The sequence below is a fragment of the Rhyacophila brunnea genome, unplaced genomic scaffold (assembly GCF_057557595.1).
Source record: "Rhyacophila brunnea isolate RB1 unplaced genomic scaffold, BYU_Rbru_1.0 scaffold_7, whole genome shotgun sequence".
NCBI classification, from domain to species: Eukaryota; Metazoa; Arthropoda; class Insecta; order Trichoptera; family Rhyacophilidae; genus Rhyacophila; species Rhyacophila brunnea.
This window is the reverse complement of record NW_028233339.1, coordinates 32,691,620-32,718,229: the sequence shown is the minus strand read 5'-3', so window position 1 is coordinate 32,718,229 and position 26,610 is coordinate 32,691,620. Positions and strand designations below refer to the sequence as shown.

Below are 26,610 nucleotides of genomic sequence, written 5' to 3'. Positions count from 1 at the left end.
AAATTTAGCAATCAAAATGTAGTCCAAATTTTTACGGATGGAAGCAAAATTCCCGATTCACCTTCAGTAGGTGTAGCAGTGTTCTTCCCCCAATCCAACACGTCGGTTGCCAAAAGTGTCCACAGATTCACTTCCATCTATACAGCAGAGTGCTTAGCCTTATACGAAGCCACTAAAATTGCACTTAATTACAAAAATAAAAATATCAACATTTTCACTGACTCCTTAAGTCTGATTCACTCGCTCGAAAATCCAAATTTCAGCATCAAAACTAATGACTACATTCTTAATATTAGAACCAACATTTCCAAATTTAGCAATAGTAACGAACACGGTACAAATATACAGATATACTGGATTCCAGCACATAAAGGAATTAATGGCAATGAAATTGCGGATCAATTGGCAAAAAAATCTGTAAAATACCCATCAGAAAATATAAGAATTCCATACACAGATTTTAAAGCCCAGTTTAAACAAACAATGAGCGAAAATAACGGTAAATATTTAGAAAATCTTGGGAAAGAAAAGGGAACACACTACTATCAAAACTTTTATAGTAGATCTCCTAAAACTTGGTTTAGTAAACATTGTAAAATAAAGCGAGATGTAATAGTGACAATAGCTAGAAGCAGGTCAGGGCATTACAGTCTCAACGAATCATTGTACAAAATTAAAGTGGTAGATAGCCCTCAGTGTCAGTGTGGACATCCCACTCAAGATCTTAACCACATTGTCTGGCAATGTGATGCCTATGACCAGGAGAGAGAAGTGTTATTGAATAAGTTGGGGAAATGCAGGTTATACCCTCCTTTTACGATTAATTCGTTCCTGGCAAAACCAAATATTTCAGTTATGAAAATTGTACATGAATTTCTCCAAAAATGTAACGTAAATGTCTAGTGTATAGTGTAACAAAAATGTAATTCTGTATCATTAACAATGTAACTATTTATGCCTGTCGTTAAAAAAAAAAATGTATGTATACTTTTGTAAACCATTGTAAAGCAGAATAGCCTTCCATTCAGAAAAGAGCTCAATTGCTTCCAGATAAAGAAAAAAAAAAAAAAAACAATGGTATCATAGAGGATAACTGAGCGTAGTTATGCACAAAGCAGCCGAGCCACACAAACTTCAAACAGAGATAGAAGCACTTTTATGTAAATTGTGTTTTTTTAAATCAGCAAAGCCTCTGTATACTGTTTATACTTTTTGAATCATAGATATTATATAAATAATTGATTTTGTATAACTTTTGAAGAGATAAAAGCATATAATCTATGAAATTTTGGTGTTTTAACAGTCCAGGGTGTTTTGTGTTTTTTTTAGAATTTTCATTCTGCAGAATGCAGCCATCTCTTATTTTTGTAAGAAAAGTCTTTATTTTTAATTATTTTCTTTAAAAATAGCCTTCTAAGTTACTAAATTATTATGGGAATTGCAAAATTCTGAAAATAATTCGAAAAACTTGTAAATTATACATCAATATTTAGCTTCCTGACACTATTTTTTATATTATGAAAAATCTGTATATTATATTATATAAATTAAAATGAAAAACATATATTGTAATTGAAAAAATAATGTTTATTAATTGAATGTAGAAAAACACACCTTACAGTCACGATTTTAAAAATTAGGTAAGTACATAATGTTATCATTTGGCTGCTTTTTGCAGAACGAATATGGCATATTTTTAGAACGAATTTATATGACATTTTTGTATGACAGCAGCTTGGTTGCTTTATGCAAATCTAAAATGTCATATTCTGCGATTTGCAAAATCTTTAAAAGGCATTTATATGAGATTTTTGTATGACAGCAGCTTGGCTGATTTGTGCAGAACGTAAAACAAACGTGTGAGATTATGGAAAACACAATAACTCATTTTTTAAAATTGTGGCTTGGCTGCTTTGTGCATAACTACGCTCAACTGTTATACCTATATGTACATACACAGTTACTTATAAGTCAATTTTAATAAGATTACTGTGAATGTGCACTTTCTTTTTTAATATATAACAGTAAAATGTATTGTAATTGCCAAATTATATCTGGTAATAATACACACATACATACACACTTACCATTTATGTTTTAATTAACACTCCCATACAAACAACTACATCTGCGCATACCTACCTGTTCGTGAGGGCACTTGGTGTTGCCCACTTACTCCGTATTTGGTTATGCTACAATAGTCAACATAATTGGTTTAATTAGTAGTTAGTGCTTACTGGCAACACGGCTGCATTTCACGTATTATAGTGCAATATAATAATATGTACATGCATCAAACACAGCCTCTATCCATTTATTATTTGAGATCCATTTATCGAACTATAGAAACATATTTATTTTATACACAGCTTAGCATTGTTTTAACCTTATCGCTAATATTAATATAGTATACATAGGTAATAAAATAACAATAAATTATAACTTGAAAACACCTCAGATTAATTATACCTACTAGAAAAAATCATATTTGAAAAAAAATACGATGCTCGACGGGATTTGATAAGCATTTCATGTATGACCTACTAGTTTAAATTGTGGTAATTAAATAGGAGGCTCATTGCATAATTAGTTAACACACAGTTGGCGCGATACCAGTGGTTATACGGGTTCAAATCCCGTCGAGCATCGTATTTTTTTTTCAAATATGATTTTTCTAGTGGTTATAGGTATTATGTCAGAGGTGTTTTCGAGTTATGTATGTTCAATATAATATGGAATGTTACATTCTCAAAATCTTGTGAATTATCCGTTGAATAAAAGAAATGGTTTATTAAAAATACATTATAAAATAAATACACAACAATTTTTATAAATTAATACCATTGTGGGGACGTTAGAAAAAAAAGACAAATGCCTTTAATGAGTACGTAAAAATATATTATGTAGGTATATAATTATACGAGGAGAATAAGTTAAAAAAAACAGCAAACATATCGCTTCTCTGAATATATCAACAGTAGTGCATCGATGAGTCGTACAGTCTTCCCAATTGGCGTATCACAAGCCTGACTAGTCTATGAGGACGTTCTACAGAATTGGCCTTGAGAATTGAAAATATGATTTTTTAACATGTGGTCCATAATATCTGGTCTACTAGTTAATATAAAAAGGTCGTGTCAAAGTTGTTTGTGTTAATAAATTTGCTCTGTGACTGATCCGACTCATATTTCACATTTATTTCATCAGGGCTGTCGAAGACATAAATCATAATATATATTTATAATTTTAAATTTTTATTTATAATATATATTATTTAAGTTTTGTGCATCTAATGCCGGGTCCACACTGGCAACAAGTTAATTTGCTGGCAACCTCGTTAGATTTTACGATAATTATTGTAAAATTTCTTAAGCAATTATGGTAAGTATCGTAAAATTTAATGAGGTTGCCAGCAACTTGTTGCCAGTGTGGAAATGGCTCAATATCCACTGTGGTTCACGTAGTGGCATGGATCTGGGGTTAGCTAATTCAGGAAGTCAACACCCATGATAGAATTTTTTCCAGTTTTGGTTGCATTATATTCCAAAACTCTTCTGTAAAAATCGTTTCCGAGTTTATAAATGGAAATTTCTCGGTGTACATAGTAAACAAACCTACGAATAAAAAAAGACAAAAAGGAACATACTGATTCATCACAGTAAAATCTGGTAATCAAATTCGCCATTTTGAAAAGCGACGATTTTGCGTGAACAAATATCACGTGGTCTGTACGTGTGCGGCAAACTTCGAATGTGTTTGTAATTTTGTGCAAAGTGCGAATGTAATGTTTTCAAATAATTGATATGGATTAATTATACCATCGTATTATTTTCTCGAAATCATAAACATACTATAATAGTATTTGAGTATCAACCTATGTTCAATTTGAATTGGTTTATAATAATAATATACCCGTATATATATCAATAGTATGTTTGCTACAAAATCCACCCAAGTTATCAGTACGTACTTGCACAGGTTTGATTAAAAACCATGATGAAATTAACATTTAAAAAATATGAATGCTTAATATTATTTTGACAGCCCTGTTTTCTGATCGGCTTCATCTCGCAGGTGTTCATAAAATAATAATAATTCTCCGCGCGGCAGAAATTATCAGTAATAATAATAATATTTCTTGAAATAAAATCTCCGATGATTAGTGATTTTTGCGAAAAGATCGATTTAAATTGACGTAGTTACGACGCCGAGGTCCTTTTTATACTGAATTATATTTGAACGGCGGGCTCTTCAGCGGGCCCTTAAAAGATGGCAGTGATTAATGATGACATCAATAATATTAGTGTGTCTATTTGAGTGGGTTATATTAATAGACCCCCTTTGGTGTGTTAATTGCAAGGATTTTGCTATGGTTTCGGTAATATTTTATACTCATTCTGTGAAAAATACGAATCTTTTTAATATCTTAATTTAATGATTTTATGACCGGTTTGCACTGTTTCGAGATCCCTATTAATTCTTCTATCGAATCGACCTGTGTCAAAGAAAATCGCCGATATTAACGTTTCGATGTAGGTATATCCGGATTACAGAAATTACAAACAATTTAAACTTGCGAGATGAGATATATATTGGCTTTATTAAATCAAAATTATTTATATACTTAGGTCATCATCAGTCGGAGTCGATCCACTGCTGGGTGAAGGCCTCCCCATAGCTCCATCCACTCTTCCGGTCCTTAGTCCTTTTCTGCCACGTACGTATCCATTGTGCTTTAGGGCGTTTCGTGCCCTTTGGGTACTACTGTATGACGCCATTTATCCACTCGCCGAGCGACACGTCCAGTCCATTGCCATTTCATCTGCTTAGTGACCTCTATCATATCGCGTACTCTCGTCTGATTCCTTATCCATTGATTTATTTTGCCCAACATGGACTTTTCCATGCCACGTTGATACAGGTATTATTACTGAGCTACCGAATAGAAATTTTAACAGCCAAAAATATATAACTTTTTATAGGAGAAAATGGATAAAATTATAATGGCAATTATTTAAATGGTTTTGAAACGTTCGACTCCATCTTCGAAACGGTCGACCATGACGTTATAGTAAATAACTCAAAAATAGAATTAACAAAAAATACTTTGTTTCGAAACAATTATAGTGGAATTACGCCACTTCAATTAATAATACTGTAATTATTTCAGTTTTGAAAATAGTCGTCGATCAGTGAAATGGAATAATTTGATTAAAATAATATAAAACGTGCAGTTTATGTGTAGAAAAAAATGTCTGTCTCGTGCGCAGACTCACGGCCACCATGATATCGATTCATTTGTAATTACGTTCATTGTTCTTAATTGGATAATCCTAATCATTCCCCGCTTGCTCTAATCTAATTCTCTTCGCTTTATTTGATCGGACAATTAAATTCATTATTTTAAATTATAACGGCGATAGTACACTTATAGGTATACCTACTTGTCTACATACGAACCACCCAAATACAGACAATGCACTTTGGAACCGGCTACAAAATTTATTGGACTTCAGAGAAGATACTTAATGTGTAATAATTGGTTTTTATTGATTTAATTGTTCCTTGGTGAGAAATAATCTTAGTTAACTTTATTGAAGAATTAACAAAAATAACTAATTTTCTGATGCATTTTCGTACATTATTAAATGCATTTAGTGGGTCCAGTGAATTTATGTAGACACACAGACTTGAGATCGGAATCGTGATTTACCTATAGAATTTTTGAGTGTGTCCGGAAATTTGAACGTAGGTATATACTTGGTCGTATTACAGTTTAACGTGATATGTTGTATCAGAAATATATGGCCGTATAGCATTGAGATCAAAATCATGTCTAAATAAAACTTAACAATACGTAAATATACCATCGGAATTTATATAAAATTATGGTCGGTAGTCGTAAGTCGTATCTGTCAAGTATCTGATAATAGTGACAGCGTCATTTCTCTCAAATATTTGATAACAATAAAATGAAATTAATGTTCGTATTGAATGTAATAAAATTGGAGCATTATTTTCTGCAATACTTCACAAACAAAGTACCATTTGTATTATCGCAATGCTATACCGCCATCTCTTTCCGGTAATACAGCTCACTGTGAACTGTGATACACTAATTAGCACTGCGGGCCTTGTTGATCTTATCCAGGAAACATCTGCACTCCCCTCTGTCTTCCTTCACTGCTTTAGCGTCATGGATGGTGTCTCTTTTTACACAGTCCAACCAATGTGTGGTCTGGTTCTGCCGATTTTCCTTTTTCGTCAGGGCTACTGAAGAAAAGCCTCTCGGATCGTGGCATATCTTCCATTCTTGAGACTTAGCATTTGGTTTTGTTTACTGGAATTGTCAACTTTGCTGTCAAATAAATCAACTTAAAGCATTCGCTTACCATAGTTGCCCCACTTTCGCGTGTGAACTTCTCAGTATCCTTCTTTCAAAGACATTTGGTTTTCTGATCTTTTTTGTGGACGCATTTTATTAAACATGTTTCATAATTAATTAATTGGTAATGTATGTGTACCCCGTAAGCATTACTTCCAATCGATACCGGTTTAAAGTCGCTGTCGAATTTTAATTCGATGACTATTTTTTTTGCAGTCCTGTTTAAAATATACATTAAAAGGTTTGCCTGTTATCATTTAAATTTCCCTCTTTTCCCTGCTTTTAAACGACATTACATTACGTTAAGAAGTTACATGCCATGCATTTATTACGTTTTTGTATCATAAAATGTAGGTACCTATATAATATTGTTATTTCTAATATGGTGAACATATTACTTCCGTAAATAATATTATTGGTCTAAGTATGTTTTATTTTATTACCTATCGTATTAAATATAATAAGTACGTATTACGGTAGATTTCTCCTGTGATATGCAACTAACTACCTACTATCAATACTTTGGGTATTAAATATGTAAAAGTAATATAAATTATTGCTATGACAAGTAAGGATTTTCATTACATTCCACACTATATTATATTTTGAATATATCTATGGGTAGTCAGTTATATTTTGTTTCCTGGCTACTCTTTCAAAAAGCTTTCTTTACTATAGTTACGATAGGACTTAAACAAATAACGCTTCGTTCAGCATAATCTATCTATATATACATACCTCATACTATATCTAGTCAGCTGAAAGGGTGAATCAAGAAATACAGGGTTAAATTGTATTATTTAGCAGATGTAGTCTTTGCAAGGAAGATATTATATCAGCAATATTTTATAATATCCTAATTGTAAAGTTTATTATATATGTAAATAAGTAGGTATTCATCTTCATTACAATTTCTTTATACCTAAAAACTGGTATGTCAGAAATGACACTATTGTATCAAATATTTCAAATTATTATCCCTACTCCAAGACGTAGCATTTAAAATATGAACGTATCAACATTCACAAAAGAACATAAATAATTTTGAAAAAAAGAAGAAAGGAAATATAGCCAATAGAAAAATCGGTACTGTTCGGTTATACCGGAGGCAGCGGAAAACGCATTTTGAAAATAGTCGATAAACTGGATTATTTGTTAGTTTGGGTTAGTTTAGGTTCGGTTAGGTTGGGTTAGGTTAGGTTAGGTTAGGTTAGGTTAGGTTTGGTTAGGTTAACCTAACAAATAATCCAGTTTATCGGCTATTTTCAAAATGCGTTTTCCGCTGCCTCCGGTATAACCGAACAGTACCGAAAAATCTTTTTTGAAAAAAGTAAGATACCCGGCAGGAATCGAACCTGCGTCTCTTGGGTATCGCGCCCAGTGCATTACCACTATGCTACGACTGCCATGCTTAATTACGACAAACTTTAACTATTGGCCTTTTTAATACCAGCACAGCTAAATTAAAGTATTTATTACTTTAATTACTAACCGACGTCACGAATCACTCCAATATCTTCTGTTGTAACTTACCTTAACTTGCTATGTAATAATTTTAATCAACTATTTCTTTTATTCAACGAATAATTCACAAGATTTTAATAATGTATCTACCATTCTAATTATTGAACATACATAATTTTGAAAACACTCATGAGAAAATATAGCCAGTAGAAAAAAATCTTTTTTGAAAAAAGTAAGAAACCCGGCAGGAATCGAACCTGCGTCTCTTGGGTATCGCGCCCTGTGAATTACCACTATGCTACGACTGCCATTAGCGCTATTTTCCTTTTATTAACATTTTAAAATATGTGGCATGCGTTGCCATTTGATGATTGATATAATTAAATGATAATTAACGTGTAGAATTTTATTTTATAATTGTTCTAAGTGTGTTTCCTGACTTACAAAATGGCTATTTGCCCAATATGGCGAAGAGTAGTAGGTATGTTACTTGGCTACCACAAAAGGAGATCGCGACCAGTGCTTCATAATAATAAGATGAGTGCCAACAACTCAATAAATCAATTATTGTAATTATTTAAATATCGCTAAACATACACGGAATCACTTTAACTCTGGGGTTCCGCGGAAACCATTTGAGGAACACTACTTAACTGTCGATAATCACATTGCCCTTTACGTTAGCGATAAGTAGGGGGGCCCGCCATATATCCTGGCCTAGGGGCTTGCTTCAAGATGTGGGGGCCATGGTGTAAATGCTTTCGTTCTGGTACAAGTTAGACATGTGTCTTGCTCTAAATCGTCTATGCATGTAGTGGATAACGTATAAAACTATAGCATCCATTCATTACAAATTCAAGTTGTAATTTATGGAGTCGACTAATCTAAAATTGTGTTGAAATGCTTACGGTTTTTGATAGATGCGAGCATTAACAGTTTGTGAAATAAATATACAATGTAAAATTACGTACAGTTGAGTTAATCAATTTATTTACTATTAAGGGTCCGTTTATATAATATATAAATAAGGTTTTTTTCGCCGTCGTTGATTTACTGATTATTTTCAACGTTTCATTTTGAAACCCTTCGGCATAGTCTGATGGCCAATGTTGACAATAGGCCGTGTTGACACAGCACTCGGGCGAGCCTGCTAACATTTGGTTTTGGTATGCTGGGCACCAGGACTACCAACACAACGACCGTATTGAGCATAGCAACGTCACGTACTATTTTCTATTAAGCTTACATAGTTATAATATTACCATGCCGCTTCTACGACATATATTTTCATATATATATATATTGCGAATTCAATGAAAATATATAGGAAATTTGGTTGTTTCGTATTTAGTGCCTGCCAGCACTTTTCCAAAGTAAAATTTTTTTGAAAAAAATCTAATATTTTACGAACATTAATTAATATCATGTATGGACGCTGTGAAACGAAATATATTTGAATATCACTAGGTACCTTGGTATATGTTTGTGTTGAGCAGAGAACTCTGTGAACTGTAGAAATAATGGGAACTGAAATACCTAACGCGTAAGGAGTAGCAGGTAACCGATCTCGAGTAAGGAAGAATCTGGAATAAACTTAAACACGTGTCAATAATACGTCATACGTTGAATACTGACAACTGCTCTCAGTTTATGCATTGACGCTCATGTAATATCGGTGTATTACACACACTATTGCACGTGTATAATGCGTGTTTCATTTTCGTAGGACACTCACATTCAAAACCCTGCATCAAAGTGTAGAGTATTGAATATAGCCTATCGGAATTTTATATATTATCTGTTCTGTGGTGTTGAGATTCGACAGGCGTCAGTGCGTTGTACTATCCGTTGAGCGTCGAAACATGCGACAATTATTGCAGTCTATTCCTAGCTAGAGGATCTCACTGTGTTGTCTTTATTTTCAAGCCTAATATATTTGTGGGTCTCTACATGATATGCAGTTTGCATATATACATAAATATAACATGGTTTTACAGCCATTGCTTCTCTTATATACATTCAATGTAGAAGTAAAAGCACTCAAGCTTAGATCATGTCAACCGTAAACCGCGCAAAATGTTTGAAGTCATGTTTCAAAAGCTGTACCACTTTGGTTAACTTTATACATTTTATGCAAGTCGTAAGTGGGTATGTAATATATAGTCGGAAAACGTATGCAAAAGTACTCAGTATTTTACATAATATGTAGGAGTATCTTGAATCGTAAATTGCAATATGAATAAACTCGTCCAAATAAATTGTGATTAAATTTACCCACTGACATATTCGATCGCAGAAACAGATGTTATTGAATGAAAGTATACTCTCTCAGATATGCAATTAGTAACTTAAAATATTGTGATTCCATAATATTATCATATCATTATTTACTGTGAGGTTTAATATGAACATATTTATGTAGAAAATAAACAACCCACAATATGATTAGAAAACTTGAGATGGATTCATTAAATCGACTCCTAAATCTCGATTTTATGACAACTCAACGTATGGTATTTATTGGATATAAAATAACACTTTAAATACGTAAGTGATAAAGAGAACTATCAAAAAATTAAAAATCAAAGATGTTTCAATACGTACCTATGTGCTGAATTTTAATGGATTTTAGTTTTGTATTATTCCATTTGAGTCAACACAAACAAAGTTTACTCAGATGGGTACAAAACTTAAATCCATTAGAATTTAAATTTAGTTCGTTCGATAGTATTAATGGTATCAGCTGAAATTGTTAATGTCAGTGAAATGAATAATACTTACATATGTTTGGAGTATCCTATAAAGTAGAGAAAGATGAGATATGTTTATTTTGTAGTAAGGGGCCGAAATATCGGTAATAAATAGGTACTATCTAAAGAGTTTAAACTATACCCAGATGAAAGTATTTTTTTTTTGTATTACTTAGGTAATTTAGAAATAATTTGAGTAAAGTTGAAAGGGTGACTATAGAATGATACTTGCGTCGACTGCTTTATATATGTAAATAAAACTGGAAATGGCGACCTAATGCTATATTATAAGCATTTATTTTTTAGTCTTAATTTATCAGCTTTATTCATTTATTATACTAATAAAGAAAAAGAATCCTTAGATTTCCCGCATGTAACGTGTTTCCCCTTTGGTGAGTTTTTTTTCTTAAAGCCCGCATCATACATGCATTTATTTACCCCATCGCAATTTAAAAGACTCTTCCCAGTTTGCCCACTAGGGTGGAAAATCATTAATTCGCGAGCAACACTGACACTTTTCACCCCCTATCGTACATTTTTTTTCTATTTAAGTATTTATTTATCTTCCGTTATTTCGATGGTAACATTACTACATACATTTAAAATATATATAAGCAGGATTAGTATAATATACGAATTATACTAAAGTGCCACGTTGTTATGTGCATTTTGCTGATATTATTGCCATATTAGAAATGCATTTAAGTATGTATATCACAATGTCATCTAAAGAATTGTGAAAATTAATAAATCCCCTAGTATGCGATTAATACATTAAATACACAGTTGAAAAATTACTGCTTAGGTTTTGTTGCATTTTTAACGTAAAAAAATATCTTTTTGACTTTTGGCAGAATTCAATTTGTAATTTTGTATTGCATTAAATCTATATGTATGTTGGTTATTAAGAGATAAATGGTTTTATGTATAAAAAATACCTTATAATATTATATTTGTCTTGATTTATCTGTAACGCATGAGAGAAAACACTATATAAATGTGTAGGAGAGAGCGAGACACGGAGAAGACTTATAATGAGGGTGAGGCGATAGAAAAGATACACGTTAACCCAAATCATAAATTTGAAAAATAAACTGACAGGAAAATTAAGAAATCTTTTATTATAATCGAAAGAAAACAAATGATCGAATACTCTCGTAATAGTTTAACAGATACTTCAGCTAGCTTATCGAGTATTTAGAGTACACTACGATTATTTTGTGATAGAGTAACGGAGAGGTAACACAGTGTCTAAATGGCATTTTAACCAAAATCATTTCTGTTGCAGAACAAAGCGACATTAAATAATATTGACAGGTGGCACTGCCACATGGTAAATTTCCCGGTATGTACTCAATTAGAAATATTTATTGTCCGGAAATAAATTAATACTAAAATAATAATAGTAAAACAAAACAATACGTAACATATTGGTACGTGGTACTTAACACATATAATTTCATAACGATCATGACCGGTTTCGTCCGCCTAGAAGGACATTGCCAACTGTTCAGTCAACTTTCGAACGTTTAAGTCAATTTTGAGAAGTCTATTAATTTTATGAGAGTAGAATATACTTAGGTGAAATCACATTTTAATCGAGCCTTCTACATAATAATTTTAAATTCTAATGGTTTTAAGTTTTGTACTACCTATTCCATTTGATTCCATTGTTCCAACTCAAATGGAATATTACAAAATCCATTAGAATTTAAATTCAAATTCCATCAAGTAGGTACGTTCGGTCGATAGTATTACTAATATTATAATAATTTTATCTTGGACGTTTATAATTATTATAATAATATTTTCTTTTATTTCAGGCAATATACGCTTCAAGCCGTATATATCGAGTGAGCCGGACTTCGCTACAGTGAAGCTGAACGGATTCGAAGAGTTTGTGGTGCTGGCCTGCGATGGCCTTTGGGATTTCGTCACCGAAGATGAAGTTGCTCTCGAGGTTTACAAAAGTATCCAGGAACATGCAGGTTAGTCTTAATTATTGGCATTGTCATGTTACATCTTGTATAATTAATTACACACAGTGTCCCCTCTCTTTTAAGCAGTTTTCTACAACAAGATAATTATATATTATTCTGGGTTGTAAAATGTAAAAGCACGAGGAAAGCTTTTCCCATTTAATTTTTAATGCTACGATTATTTTACCATACTTATTGTAGGTAGACATAAATAAATTGATATAAATCAAATAATGACCTCTTCCCTAATAAAGTCATATTTAAATACTTGATGATTTGTGCCCGCAGTGGAATAGTGACGTAATCCAGTCACAAAAGGCGTGTTTTGCGGACTAGACTACGGCCACTAGAAAATTCAAATATTGTTTTTTTTTATATTTTTTTGGTTCCAGAATATAATATGTTGAATATGTATATTGAGCGAATGTCTTACCTAATCTCTCTTCTTTTTTGAAAACTATTAAGAAAATAAAAATAACTTATTTTTTAGGGATTGGTTTTAGCGACTCGGTAGACGATCGGTGACAGTTCGGTCGACGATTACTGAACGTCGAAAATAAGAATTATTCTATTTTGGCCACGATTTCAGAGAACGATCCAAAATGTCTTTAATTTCCCGATTGGCGTGACCTTAGGATTTCTCAATGTAATTTGAGTTGAAAAGCTATTCCTATGCAATTATACACACATCAATTTGAATTTAAATTACATTAGGTATCTTGTAAATAAAATAAATCGTTGTTTTTATCTATTTCTTATGTACTTGTTTTTTAACAAATGTACTCACGTACATAAGTACCTCAGCTATTTTTCAAAATCATATTAATTTAGATGCCTACTATAAATGTGATGTTAATATGATATTCATAATTTTATACTTTCCATTTAATGCTTTCGCAACAACACACATCAAACGAATGAAAATAATCTTAAAAGCGATATGAAGAAAACAATATTCCGTTACGAAAACCTTCCACCCCTACTCACATCAAGACATTCGTGTCACCGTTATTGGGTTCGTCTCCCATCTGCGGCTGTTATTTATTCTGAACACGTCTTCCACAGCATCCAAGAAGAAGAGGCGTCCTCTCCCTCACTTACCCTCTTGACAAACAGTTTGTACTTTACCTGAGAGAAGCTGAGTATGAATTTTATGCTTATGTATATCTGCGAATTGAAAATCCGCGGAAATAATATTTAATCTATATACGATAAAACACAAAGGTTGTCCGGGATTCAAAGGCTAGAAACAACAGAGTCTAGAGCAGTGGTTCTCATGTGCGGCCACCAGAAGATTTTGCTGCGGCCAACATCATTTTCAGTATTTACTTAACGTTAAATATGCGTTATTAGAAATGAGTCATGTACTTTTGGTCGAAGTTATACGTTGACCAAGAATCAAGTCAATTCAAAGAATTGGCAAAAATTGCTTTATTAATATTGTCGATTTTTTCTACTACTATATACTTATACTGTGAACTGTGAAAGATCATTCAGTGTAATGCACTTCATAAAAAAACAAATATCGAAGCCAGTTGGTAAACTTAGAAGCAGCCATGCTGCTCGCAATGGAAAAGAGGAGTAGGTATTGAGACATTTCCGTTTGCATTATTTTTTAATAAATAGATATTAATTAATAGATAATCGGTATGTACTAAAATGTTCAAATGTCTTTTATTAAATGGACTTGTCTATAAATAAATGGATCCATTCTTTTAGTAAATAAAACTTAGCGTTAATATTTTCAATCATTACAAAAGTTAAATTTGGTACGGCCACCAGACGTTTCAATAGAACTGTCAATGTCAATTGTGCGGCCACAGCTACATTTCACGTGAGAACCACTGGTCTAGAGCGCTGAAAATTTTACTGAAGATCTCTTGGGCATAATTACTACCTACCAATGCAATAAACACTACACGTAGGTATTTGTGGTTTGATTCACAAGATATAAATTTTTGAAGTTTCTCGTTTACAGAAGAATAAATAATGCAATTGGATTAAATATTACGTTTAATTTTTTCAGGCACTTACTTCATTTTATATTCTTCTAATAATCGATAGTCTTGGTAACAGATCAACAAAATTATCCGAAGGCATTAATTAGACGTCACAAATATTATCTCCAATTGAATTCAGAATTCGCCGATAATATCTACAATTTTACAATGATTACACAGAGTAATGATGTATACTTATTGATAGTATGTATCGAAATTGCAGGAATCGACTTTTCTAAGGAAAAAGTGAATTAATTATTTATTTTCGTAATTCGTTTAGTACCTTACGGCCTACGTCAACAACACAAAATATGTATTATTTAATAAAGGTTACGACATAGAACAGTAAAAATACAAAACCGCCAAGGAAAACCCCAAGCGAAACTTGGTATAAGCGCTAGTTGTATGTAGGTACATACATATATAAAATATAGATATATCTAGCTTATCTGTTGAAAACATACTTAATATTACTAAAAATAATAATTAATAATTCCGGATCTACATCAATTCCAGTTCAACCGACCAATATGCAGTATAATTTTGACTAGAACTTGAAACAGAGTGCTGTATACAAATTTAAAGTACGTAAGGTATACATATAACAGGTTAAATTATTATTATTATAATACATATTTATTTAATTGAACTATGAAATTCTAATATCTGTTGATTTTACATGGAAACTCTCTCGGCATCATAATATCTACCTTGTCTGCTTCACCACATAGCGTAGAATGCAGACGTTTCCCTTACTACTCACCTGTGCGTTCTTCGTACAAACTACCCCCGCACCCCTTTGCTAGTATGTTGTGTAATTTAACTGCGATGCAACAAAGCTTTGAAGGTCTTTATCCTCGTTTTCTCTTACGTGCAACTTTTCATTTTGAGGGGATTTGTTCAACACATTAACACACGCCAAACAAAATTCAACACCTATTATTGTATCTATATTAATAGGAAGTAGAATATAAAGTTAGAGTAAACTTATATAAGGGAAATTTGTTAAAATTTCCGACAAACTATTTAACCATCCCACCAGTAAGTAGTAGTAATCCAAACAATGCCATTTTGCAGGAGAACCATTTTAAGTTACTTCAAATATCATTTGTACATACAGGAAATGTTTGAATGTATATTATATAAAATAGTCGATACATTTATTAATGGAAAAACATGATCTCTTTTCAACTACATTTTTTAGTTACGACAGTATTTATTATGACAATTGACATTAAATAAAAAAATATTTTGTTGTTTAGATAGTTTATCGTAAAATACTGTCGTTTAATAGTTACTTTATAGTGCTTTTTCACTGACATTGAATTCGAAATATGAATGTATTTTTTCCAATACTGTCGTGATAATTTTGAGTTTGATATTAAAATCCCGTTAATTGAAATATCGCAAGATTGCGTAATTATATCGTTAATGGAATTAATTTCATTTATAGTTGGGTCAGTAACAGACATGATTGTTATTTCGACTAACGAGACAAGTGATTATATTTTCAATAAGTTCTTCTGTTTCGTTGAGACCTCTTGCCTGAGGATCGTGACAAAAATGATTTGGCCGTCTGACAGCTTTCTCCATGGCAATGCGCCATCCCGCACGCAGGGCCTTCGTCAATGTGAAACCTGTAGAACTCTTGATTTGGTCTGTCCATCTGGGGAAGACTATACTTCACCCCTCCAAACTTCGACCCACTTTATCGGAGTTGTTGGTACTTTTGATCATCCATACCACATCTCAAAACCATATAACCTCTTTTCATCCAAGTCATGTATATACAAATAATTTCACAGCCATTATTTGCCATTTTTTGAAAACATTAACCGGATTATTTTAACATATTATTGAACTCAAGTAAACCACATACTTACCTACTAATTTTTCATACAAACGTTTGTGTATTATATGTTATTATGTAAGATGTAAGTAGTATAAAAAGATTTACGGATGTATTTCAATATAATATCTATTACATTTTACAGTAATGTCTGTCGTTGTCGTATCCGGCGTTCAAATTCAGTGGCAAAGTAATTTCCCCCTCGCATTTTTGCCAAGTCATCTGCGAACTCCCGTCTCTATTCCTGTGGTAATATTTTCATATTTATACCGTAGGACGTATTTATTTCTCTTTCGTACAATTATTATTATGTTGAACGTGAAATATGCCTTTGTGAAAACTAAAAAGATGTATTTATAGTGTGAGTATGTTCATATAATTCAGAAAGAATTCAAATACAGAAATTATGTAAAGAAAAACCGTTTATAGATTACCTACAAGATATTTTTTTCATGAGGTAGGTATCTAGTAATAGTCTCTGGAAAGTTTGTCCATTGATATTAAATTATCAATATTTATGGACAAACTTTCGAAATTTTGGAAATGATTTCATTTACTTTGAGTTTCTGGTCCGCTCGTTTATTGGATGAAATATATTAATAGTAATAGAAGTGTTTTTTAATTGATTGTCTGATGACATAAAGCTTATAGTCTATTTCAGGGATGGCGAACCTATGGCACGCGTGTTCATAGTGGCACGCGAGATGGTTTTGCATGGCACGCGAATGTAAGAAGGGATAATAAATTATGAAATATAAATAAGTTTTACAAATAAATATATAGGCACTTGAGGTAATTCTATAAGTATATTTATTTGTAAAACTTTATATGCTAAAACTATATAATATTAAAAAATAATGACGCCATGCGTATTTTCTCCGGTTTTTCATATTATGTTTACTAATCGATGGGCAAACGGAAACGACGAAATTCATCCATAAATGACAAATCGCATTGTATAAAAAATAGCAGGCAAATCCTTTTCAAGAATAATCATTACGTTTAATGTAAATATACAATTGCATAGTTCGGTCCATAGGATCGGGCAATTAAAAATAAAAATACTCAATATACAAACCTTATGAAATTAATTATCGGTAGACATTCAATTATAATAACTGCTTGTTATTTTGCCTCAACATAATCTCTTAAAATGGTAAACCGTTTATTGATGGAGAATATAATATGAAAGAAGCGTGGTTTAAATGCTTCCACGATCTCTTTGATAATTTTAAATAGGTACATAGAAAAAAATATTCAAAGAATAAAAGACATGCATTCGGCTAGAAATACTATGAAAGATGGAATTCTTAGAAACTATTTTTTGAGAAAACATTAAGAAACTTTTTTTTCCCGTCATGATAAACTCCTTTGCACGTCAGACAATCGAAAAATGTTATTTGGGAAATTTTGGCACGCGTACGTAAAAAGGTTCGCCATCCCTGATCTATTTAATAAACTAATTGTAATTATATTATTGGTAATTGTATTGATATATTTGTTTTACTAAAAATATTATGAAGTATGACATTGAACGTTAATTATCAGTTTCGCTCATGAACGTTTTACAAGTAATGATATGCCTAACCCATTAGATTAGATCAAATACAGTTTAAAAAATCAACATGTTTTTGTCAGCCACGGGATCGAACCCACAACGTATGGTTCAGAGATGGGCTCTATACCATAATATATAACATACTTATACATTTATAAAAAAATATATTTTTATCTCTTTATCTTCAACTTGAAATATATCAGTCTCTCTACTGTGAGTGCGGAGAAATATAAAACACTGAGTAAATCGTTAGACCTTTAACTTTGATGTCTTTTTTGATGGTTTTGGGTTTCTGTTGCCATTGTCACACAAACCTCACATAAACCTAGCGGGCATATTATGTTTGAATTAATAATATATGGATTCGTCGAAATTGCTCTTTAGAAACAACACATTTTTTTTTACATTCAGTTTTGCTCACAAGTTTGTATGTAGCCTTTTTATTGAACATGCATGTTCTTTTTTCATAAGTTTTTATCGCATAAGAAGCAATAATTGTTACTTTCACTATGTATTGATAAGCTATGTGAGATATTTATAATACGTAATCAATAACGTCTTCAAAATCATTTTATAATATTATGATGTCCGAATATAATTAGGCGTATATTGGTTTCATTAATATAAAAACATGGCCTTTCTTGTATTCCCAATCTAATTGAGTTGAGCGGTACAAGACATTCCCTTGCCTTAGCGATAAAAGGTTCCCCTCCCTCTGAGCCAAATGAAGATGTATGTAAAACTGTTTTCGTTAAGGGGGGACATGCTCGTCGAAGGTCAAAATTGAGTTTTTATTGTATTTTCAAACCATGATCCTGGACACTCCTTAAACGTTGTAGATAATCTATTTATATAATTTTGAAGCCTTATTATCCTTTATAGTTATTTTAAACATTTGATGACTGCATAAAGTATTTTTGTTACATAAAAAAGTATTCTTTTAAACCTCTCGCTCTAATGTTTTAGAATATAGTCATATTTCGGTACATAACTGTGCAGTGGTGTTAAGATTTTTTACATTTATTAATTTTTAAACGTATTTATAAAACCATTAGCATAATTTATTACGAGATAATTTTTGTAAAATATTCACGATAAAAAATTATATTGATAATCTCTGTGATCCCAAATTTGACAAGAATTAGGCATTTTATTAATCAAAAAATCGGCAAGATTAAAACATTTGAAGATGATTCTAAAGATATTTATTATAAGCTATGTCCTTGACCATTCAAGTGTAATAAAAATCTTATAAATAATGATTGCTTTATAATAATTATTGACCTAAGAATAAGGTAGTGTTTTTTTGAAATATGCCATTTCTTTTGTCATTCCCCAGTGGTTAAGCTACAACATACGGCCGTAGCCATAAATTGACAAACTATAATTGAAGTAGGGAGTAAAATGATATTGACGCGCGTGTTTGAACATGTACCGTTTAAAAAAAAAATAAAAAAAAATTCGGTTAGGTACATGTTCAAACACGCGCGTTAACATAATTTTACTCCCTACTTTAATTATAGTTTGTCAATCTATGGCTACGGCCGTATGTTGTAGCTTAACCACGAGGGAATGACAAAAGAAATGGCGTATTTTAAAAAAACACTACCTTATTCTTAGGTCAATAATTATTATAAAGCAATCATTATTCATAAGATGTTTATCACACTTGAATGGTTAAAGACATAGCTTATAATGAATATCTTTAGAATCATCTTCAAATGTGTTAATCTTGCCGATTTTTTGAATAATAAAATGCCTAATTCTTGTCAAATTTGGGATCACAGAGATTATCAATATAATTTTTTATCGTGAATATTTTACAAAAATTATCTCGTAATAAATTATGCTAATGGTTTTATAAATGCGTTTAAAAATTAATAAATGTAAAAAATCTTAACACCACTGCACAGTTATGTACCGAAATATGACTATATTCTAAAACATTAGAGCGAGAGGTTTAAAAGAATACTTTTTTATGTAACAAAAATACTTTATGCAGTCATCAAATGTTTAAAATAACTATAAAGGATAATAAGGCTTCAAAATTATATAAATAGATTATCTACAACGTTTAAGGAGTGTCCAGTATCATGGTTTGAAAATACAATAAAAACTCAATTTTGACCTTCGACGAGCATGTCCCCCCTTAAATATTTATAGGCGAAATGGCAAGGCATTTTATTTCCCTCAAGAGATGCAATTGATGCCCACTGTGTTCTTCTAAAATCGTATTTTTTTCCATTTCTTGCTGTTCCATGTTTTCTTTCATTTTTTTAAATGTAAAGAATCTTGAAAGACAGTAGGTACCGGGTTTATTCACCTACTTGTCGTAACTTACTGTTAATGCACCACGTACCTGCCTTTGTATCTATCGTTGTTTCCATAGATTTTTCCTGAATGCATGTGTTGGTATATTCAAAGTATATTGATTTTTTTATTCTAGACTGAACATATTTAAGTATAAAAAATTTAAGAATTTAGCGTTTTTTTATTGGAAATACTTACACAATTATAAAAAAAGCTCAGCAAAATATAGACATATCCCGTCCCACAATTAACCTTGAAATTAGTGGGATTTCATTACACATCATTCAGTTTCCGTATGAGAGCTCTTTATCAATTAAGTTACCGAACAAATTGTCCTTATTGTGAAAGAATCGTAATTACTATGCTATCTGATGTGTTTTAGTCTGTCATTAAATTTTATTATAATTTGAAAAAATGATGGGTAGCTAGCAAATCAAGTAGTTTAAATGAATGAATGTTTATAGATAGGTACGTACTGTCTCGAATTCTATCTGGCCAATGTGCTTTGCCAATTAAGCAACCTGTACCATACTTAACCACGTTATAATTAACTAACAACTATGCTTCTGAGGTTATCTCAAATTTCATTAACTAGTTAGATCATCTTTTGTGATTTTGAATTTTTCTATAATATATCGTATTAACTTTCTATGGTATCTACAATATTTTTTCTAGTATGTATGTTTCTAACGCTCTTGAAATTTCTTTTATCCCGTGTATAATTCATTCAATAAAAATGTTATTAAGGTTTAATGTTATATTTTGTAGTGTTTTTAGGTTCTTAACGTACAAAATAGGTCCAAATATAAACAACATAATGTGGAAGTAATACCTACATAAAACTGTCTATCATATTTTATTGTCTTATTTTATTCCCTGCATTTTTTTACTTTCCTAGTTGTTGGGTATATTCAACCTGTCCCTTCGTTTTTATGTGTTTTGTTGTTTCACTGAATTCCGGCGTCCGGTGGCTGTAACGAAACACCCAGCGCCCGGCTAATTTCTGCTTTGCACTCCGACTCGTTTCCGGCAAACGAACGTCCCAATTTATTTCCGATTGGCCTGGCCGTCGCGACGTCGACGCCGTAACGTCCATCCCCATATTTGATTCCCCGCGGCGCCGGAAGTTCCGACCCTCGTCCGAGGCATATGAATTCCACGTTAGGACGTCATAAGAAGGAGGGATTTTCTTGAGATCTGACCCTTATTAAGTCGAAATAAAGAATTTTTTCATACTTGAATATTTTTTTTACTGGTGACGGTCACCTCTAACTAACCACACTTTGCTGGTAAGTGCACAATTCGATACGTGAGAATGTTTTATATCAATAGTTAAACAAGGTATGTAAGCGCTCTCTATGAAATTTAATAGTAAATAAAATAATTCCAACTAGTATAATTTTGAATTACCACCAAGGGAAGGCATTTCGGGGTTTATTCTTCTGTTCGATTTCTTAATCCTAAATTCCAGAATTCAAAATTTTCTAGTTGTGGCTTTTCGGATTAGTTTTTTTTAATAGTTAATTTAAAGAAAACAGATAGTTTATCGTTTCGTTTTTCTGTCATATTTTGTTGGACCTCGGAAATGGTTATGGCTATCTTTTCCCCGTCTGGCGCTGATTCAAACAGAAGGAGTGGTGAGCTCAAACCAGCTTCTGTGATTCTTAATCCAGGACGTTCTCCTTCTGCCAAGGCGTCTCTTACCATAAATCTTCTCTCGAATGTCAAATTTATACTTATTAAAAAAATATTATCCTTGTTTATTTTTCACTTATATTTTAAGGTTAGGTTAGGTTAATTTTGATTATGGGTTTTGCATATAGGACATAGATACACATTTGTTGACGTACGAGTAGTAATCAATCGTATCATAAAATGATAGTACTTATAACTTATATTAAATCATATAGCCATCGTGGTGGCTGTATTGTATTTATTCTGCATCTTCAAAATGAGTATGAACTTTTTTCAAATCGCACTGATCCCTTACTTGTATGTTTAATATTTACCTCACAAACGATTGGTATTTTTCTCGTATGTGATTGTAAATGACCATTACCGTCAAACGGAAAGTTATTTAGGCAAGCCAATTTGTTTAAATGTGCTTCTATTGATTTATTCCATAGAGCATATTTAATAAAAAAAAAAAAATTGTGATTATAATAATATCTACTTTTTTTTTGTATTAAAGTAATAACGACGTAGTAAAGTTGTCAATAATGAAGAACGAATTTACAAACTAACACCTGTTATGATAGCTTATAATGTAGTGCGCAGTCGATATTGTGGCACAAAAACAAGGTAAATATACCGTATACGTATATATTATTTAGTGATGGACGACATCGTCAAAAAGCGCATTTACTCGAGCGTACGCAAGACATACGCCATCACTCCACGAATAAATTCTCTTATACGCGCGCCTGCTGTGGTTTCGTCACATTTATCTGAGATCGCTATGAATCGCAGTATGAATCTTTTTAGAGCTAAGACGTTGTCATGACATTATATAATATTTTAAATTTTCTATCAGCCTGCGTGAAAATTAACACCAATGAAAAACACAACCTACCTTTCGCATGTCGTAAATTTAGGGTGCAATATGATCGCGCCGAGTTTATGTAGGACAACCTTGTCATTAGTAAAATGATATTTCTATTTTTTCGTGTCAGTTGTTTTATCGCCAGCCGGGTGATATAATTTCTCGAGCAATTAATTTCAACCCCTCATCCAATCGACAGAGATTTAATCGTAGCGGCAGCTCGTTAAAATGGCGATGGTCTCCTTTGAACAAACATGAAAGGCTGGAGAGGGTGGAAAATAATTATAACGTCTTTACGTTTTAAGTTTGAAGGGGTTTCAAAAGGGCTCTCGTAAAAAAGTGACGGTCCTTTTTCGTTGACCTTTTTAAGGGGAATACTACAATATATCAATATTGGATATTTCAAATGCCGTAGACTTCTTTTTTATGAGATAGGTATACCAAAATAAGAACTACGTTTGATGTAAAAAAAAAAACATAGTATACCTACAATATTTTTTTATTAATTGAACACATGATGCTGGAACAGAAATCAACACAAAACAACATAAGCATAAGTTTATACTTAAACGTCGTTTAATGAGTGGCGACACCACTAAATTGTGGCGACATTGAGAAACGCAACTGACAGCTGTCATAGTAATTAGGTGTATTCTGCATGAATTTTGGGTTTATAATAGTTGGGATTATTAAGTTTATATTGAAATTCCAGTTCATTTTGTTTTTGCGTACGAATAAACGAAATACAATAATATATTTGCTTGAATTCTGTGTGCGACGTTTGACTTTTTGGCAGATACCATGCCATAATATGCGTTTCTTAAATTTGTCACTAATATTAGTTAGGATTATTATTGTTATAGTATTATTGATATTATTGATAATATGCATATTGCAGTAAGATACCGCCAACCCCTGCTAACGGCTGAAAGATTTAAAATACAGGCGTGCCAACCTGTTGACGGAGAAATGAGAGATAAGTATTAATAATTTCATTTATTAACTAGCGGTTATTTTTCATGTGCTAACCTATAATTAGATACTTAATTATTACTACAGATATTGTATCCGTAAAATTTAGTTTTATAAAAATATTAATTCAATATTAATTATAACCTAATTTACTAATAATTACAAGATAAAAAGAACTTTTTATATAAGTACAACGTTTTTAAATTTTCTGTTGAACTATTTATTATGCTCAATATGCTCAAACTTGTACTTGATATGAAGTAAATAAAAAACAAACAAACAAACAAATATTGAATACTGAAATGTCATTTTGACATTTCATTTTGATTTCCATAGTAACGCACGTATACATATATTAATAATTTTAGTAAGACCACCGCCTTAGCAACCAATAATAGTCTTTTGCTTTTTACGGATTTTTTTGAAATAACTTTCCATACAAAACAGAATTAACTGGAAATGAATTCAATTCTGTTTAAAGATGGCTAAAAGTATTAAAAGAATGCATTGGCATCGTGTTCTGATATATTCTAAAAGTTTCAAATGTCTAGCTAGTCGGGAAGTTAGTTAAAAATCGATTGCAAGATTTGTACTGAACAAACAACCACCGGACAAACAAGAATACGAGCTAATAAAAACGTTGTAATAATAATAAGATAGGTATTTAACATAAAAAATAGTTTTGACCGCTTTCCGAAGGTTATTCCTCTTCTCGTGTTATCCTCTATCTGAGGTCCGCTACCTTCTTTGGCCATATCCGCCCCTTAACTGGAGCATATGGACACCACGCGGCGTCTCCAAGAATCCCTGTCGCTCGCCAGTCTTCTTGCTTCGTTCCAGGTCAAACCAGCATCCCGTAGCTCCGCCGTATACCCTCTGTAGATTGTATTTAGCGGCCTTCCAGGTCGCCGAAATCCCGTCGGCTTGAAGAACAGGCAATCCAGGTTAAAGTTCTCTTCTGGCATCCGCAGCACGTGGCCGAGTCAGGTCCAACGTCGCCTCTTCACTTTCAGCGTGATGAGAGGCTGCTTGGTGCGTTCTCTTATCTCCTCGTTGCTCATAAAGTCATACCACTGCACACCCAGTATTCGTCGCAAACATCTGTTTTCGAAGCTCAGTATACGGTTGCTCTGAGCCTTCGTAAGGTGCCATGATTCACTACCGTAAAGCAGCACCATCAGAATGCAAGCGTCGAATACGCGGCATTTGGTTTTGACCGCGTACAAGCGTGAGTCCCAGACATTTCGCATCGAGTTGAATGTTGCTCCAGCCATTCCCATTCGGATAGCGAGCTCTTTCTGCAAAATGCCATCTCCCCCCGTGATGTGTACCCCCAGGTACTTGAAGCTGTCGACGCTCTCGATGTTTTGTCCATCGCTAATCAGGGAAATCTGCATCAGGACAGGTGCTATTGCACAAGACGTTGGTTTTCTTCGCGTTGATTTTCAAACCAACGCGAGAGGAGTTGTTATGCAACCTTTCGATTGTCTCTTGAATGCCCTCGATTGAGTTGTCGAATAGGACAGCATCATCGGCGTATTCCAGGTCGCATAGCTTCACCGTGGGGGTAACAGGTATGCCTCGGTCGGGTGGTATTGACTTCCGTAGTATGAAGTCAAAGAGAATGATAAAGAGAAACGGTGCAAGGACACACCCCTGTCTGACTCCGGTCGTGACAGTGTCTCCAATTCTGACACAGCATTCGCTATTCTCGTGCAGGCTTCTGATTATGGCAATGATCTTGGGAGGGATCCCGTATGCTCCCAGTATCATCCAGAGGGGGGGCGGTGCGGACTGTCGAAAGCCTTCTCATAATCCACAAAGCAGCAAGCCATCGGACTGTTCAGCTCATGGCTCTGCTGGAGAAGACATCGAAGGTTGTGGATTTGGTCTGCACACGCTCAACCAGGTAGAAACCCGGCTTGGTTTTTCCTGAGGACGTGCCTTATTGGGTCCCTTATTCTCATCAAAATGATGTTTGCCAAAATCTTTCCCGGATCACTGAGTAGCGTAATGCCTCGGTAATTGTCGCAGCTTAGAGGGTCACCTTTTTTAAGAAGTGTGATGATTTCACCGTTCACCCAGTCCCTTGGGCATCGCTCTTCTTCCCACACCTTTATCATCAGATGAAACATAGGGTGCAGGATTGCGCTCAAGCTGTACTTGAGGAACTCAGGATGAATCCCATCTCGCCCCGGTGCCTTTCCGTTCTTGAGCCTTTTCACAGCCGATTTTATCTCGGTGTGCGTGGGCGGGCAATCGGAAATGTCGGTCGCTTGGGGAATGTCCGAAAGTAAAGCTTCCGCAGATATGTCAAAGGGATCCAAAGGGGGTGGGCGGTTCAACACTCCGCAGAAATGATTCTTCCAAATCTTCTTGACGCATTCTGCGTCAGACTCTATTGCTCCACTGGGACCACGAATGGCTCCGGGAGTCGGTGTTCGCCTGCCGCAGACTTCACGGGTGATTCGGAAGTGTTTCCTGGTGTCATTTCTGTTTGCTGCCTCCTCTGCCGCTTCAATTTGCCGGTTCATAAAATTGCGCGTGTCCAACCGCACGGATCGTTTGACTACCCTGTCTTGGGTCTGGTAGTTAGTCCGGCGGTCCTCGGTTCGGTCGGGGTCTGTCTCTATAATCCCCCATTACAATCACGCGGTCTCTTCGGGGGATGGCGGAGACTGCCGCGTGGAGAGAATCGTAAAAAGCATCCTTTATCTGCGCGTCGGCATCCTCAGTGGGGGCGTAGCACTGAAAGACGGTCAAGGAGCTACCAGGCGTCTTGAAGGATGCACGTATCAGTC

General features: G+C 33.4%; 1 protein-coding gene across 1 annotated transcript in view; it reads left to right on the top strand.

Annotated features, from left to right (window-relative positions):
• LOC147064730 (uncharacterized) overlaps window positions 1-26,610 on the top strand; it is a 418,531-nt gene that overhangs the window by 113,177 nt on the left and 278,744 nt on the right. Inside the window, exon 7 of the mRNA XM_085958013.1 lies at window positions 12,423-12,587. Within this exon, the coding sequence (XP_085814139.1) occupies window positions 12,423-12,587 (165 nt within the window). The remainder of the gene's footprint in view (window positions 1-12,422; window positions 12,588-26,610) is intronic.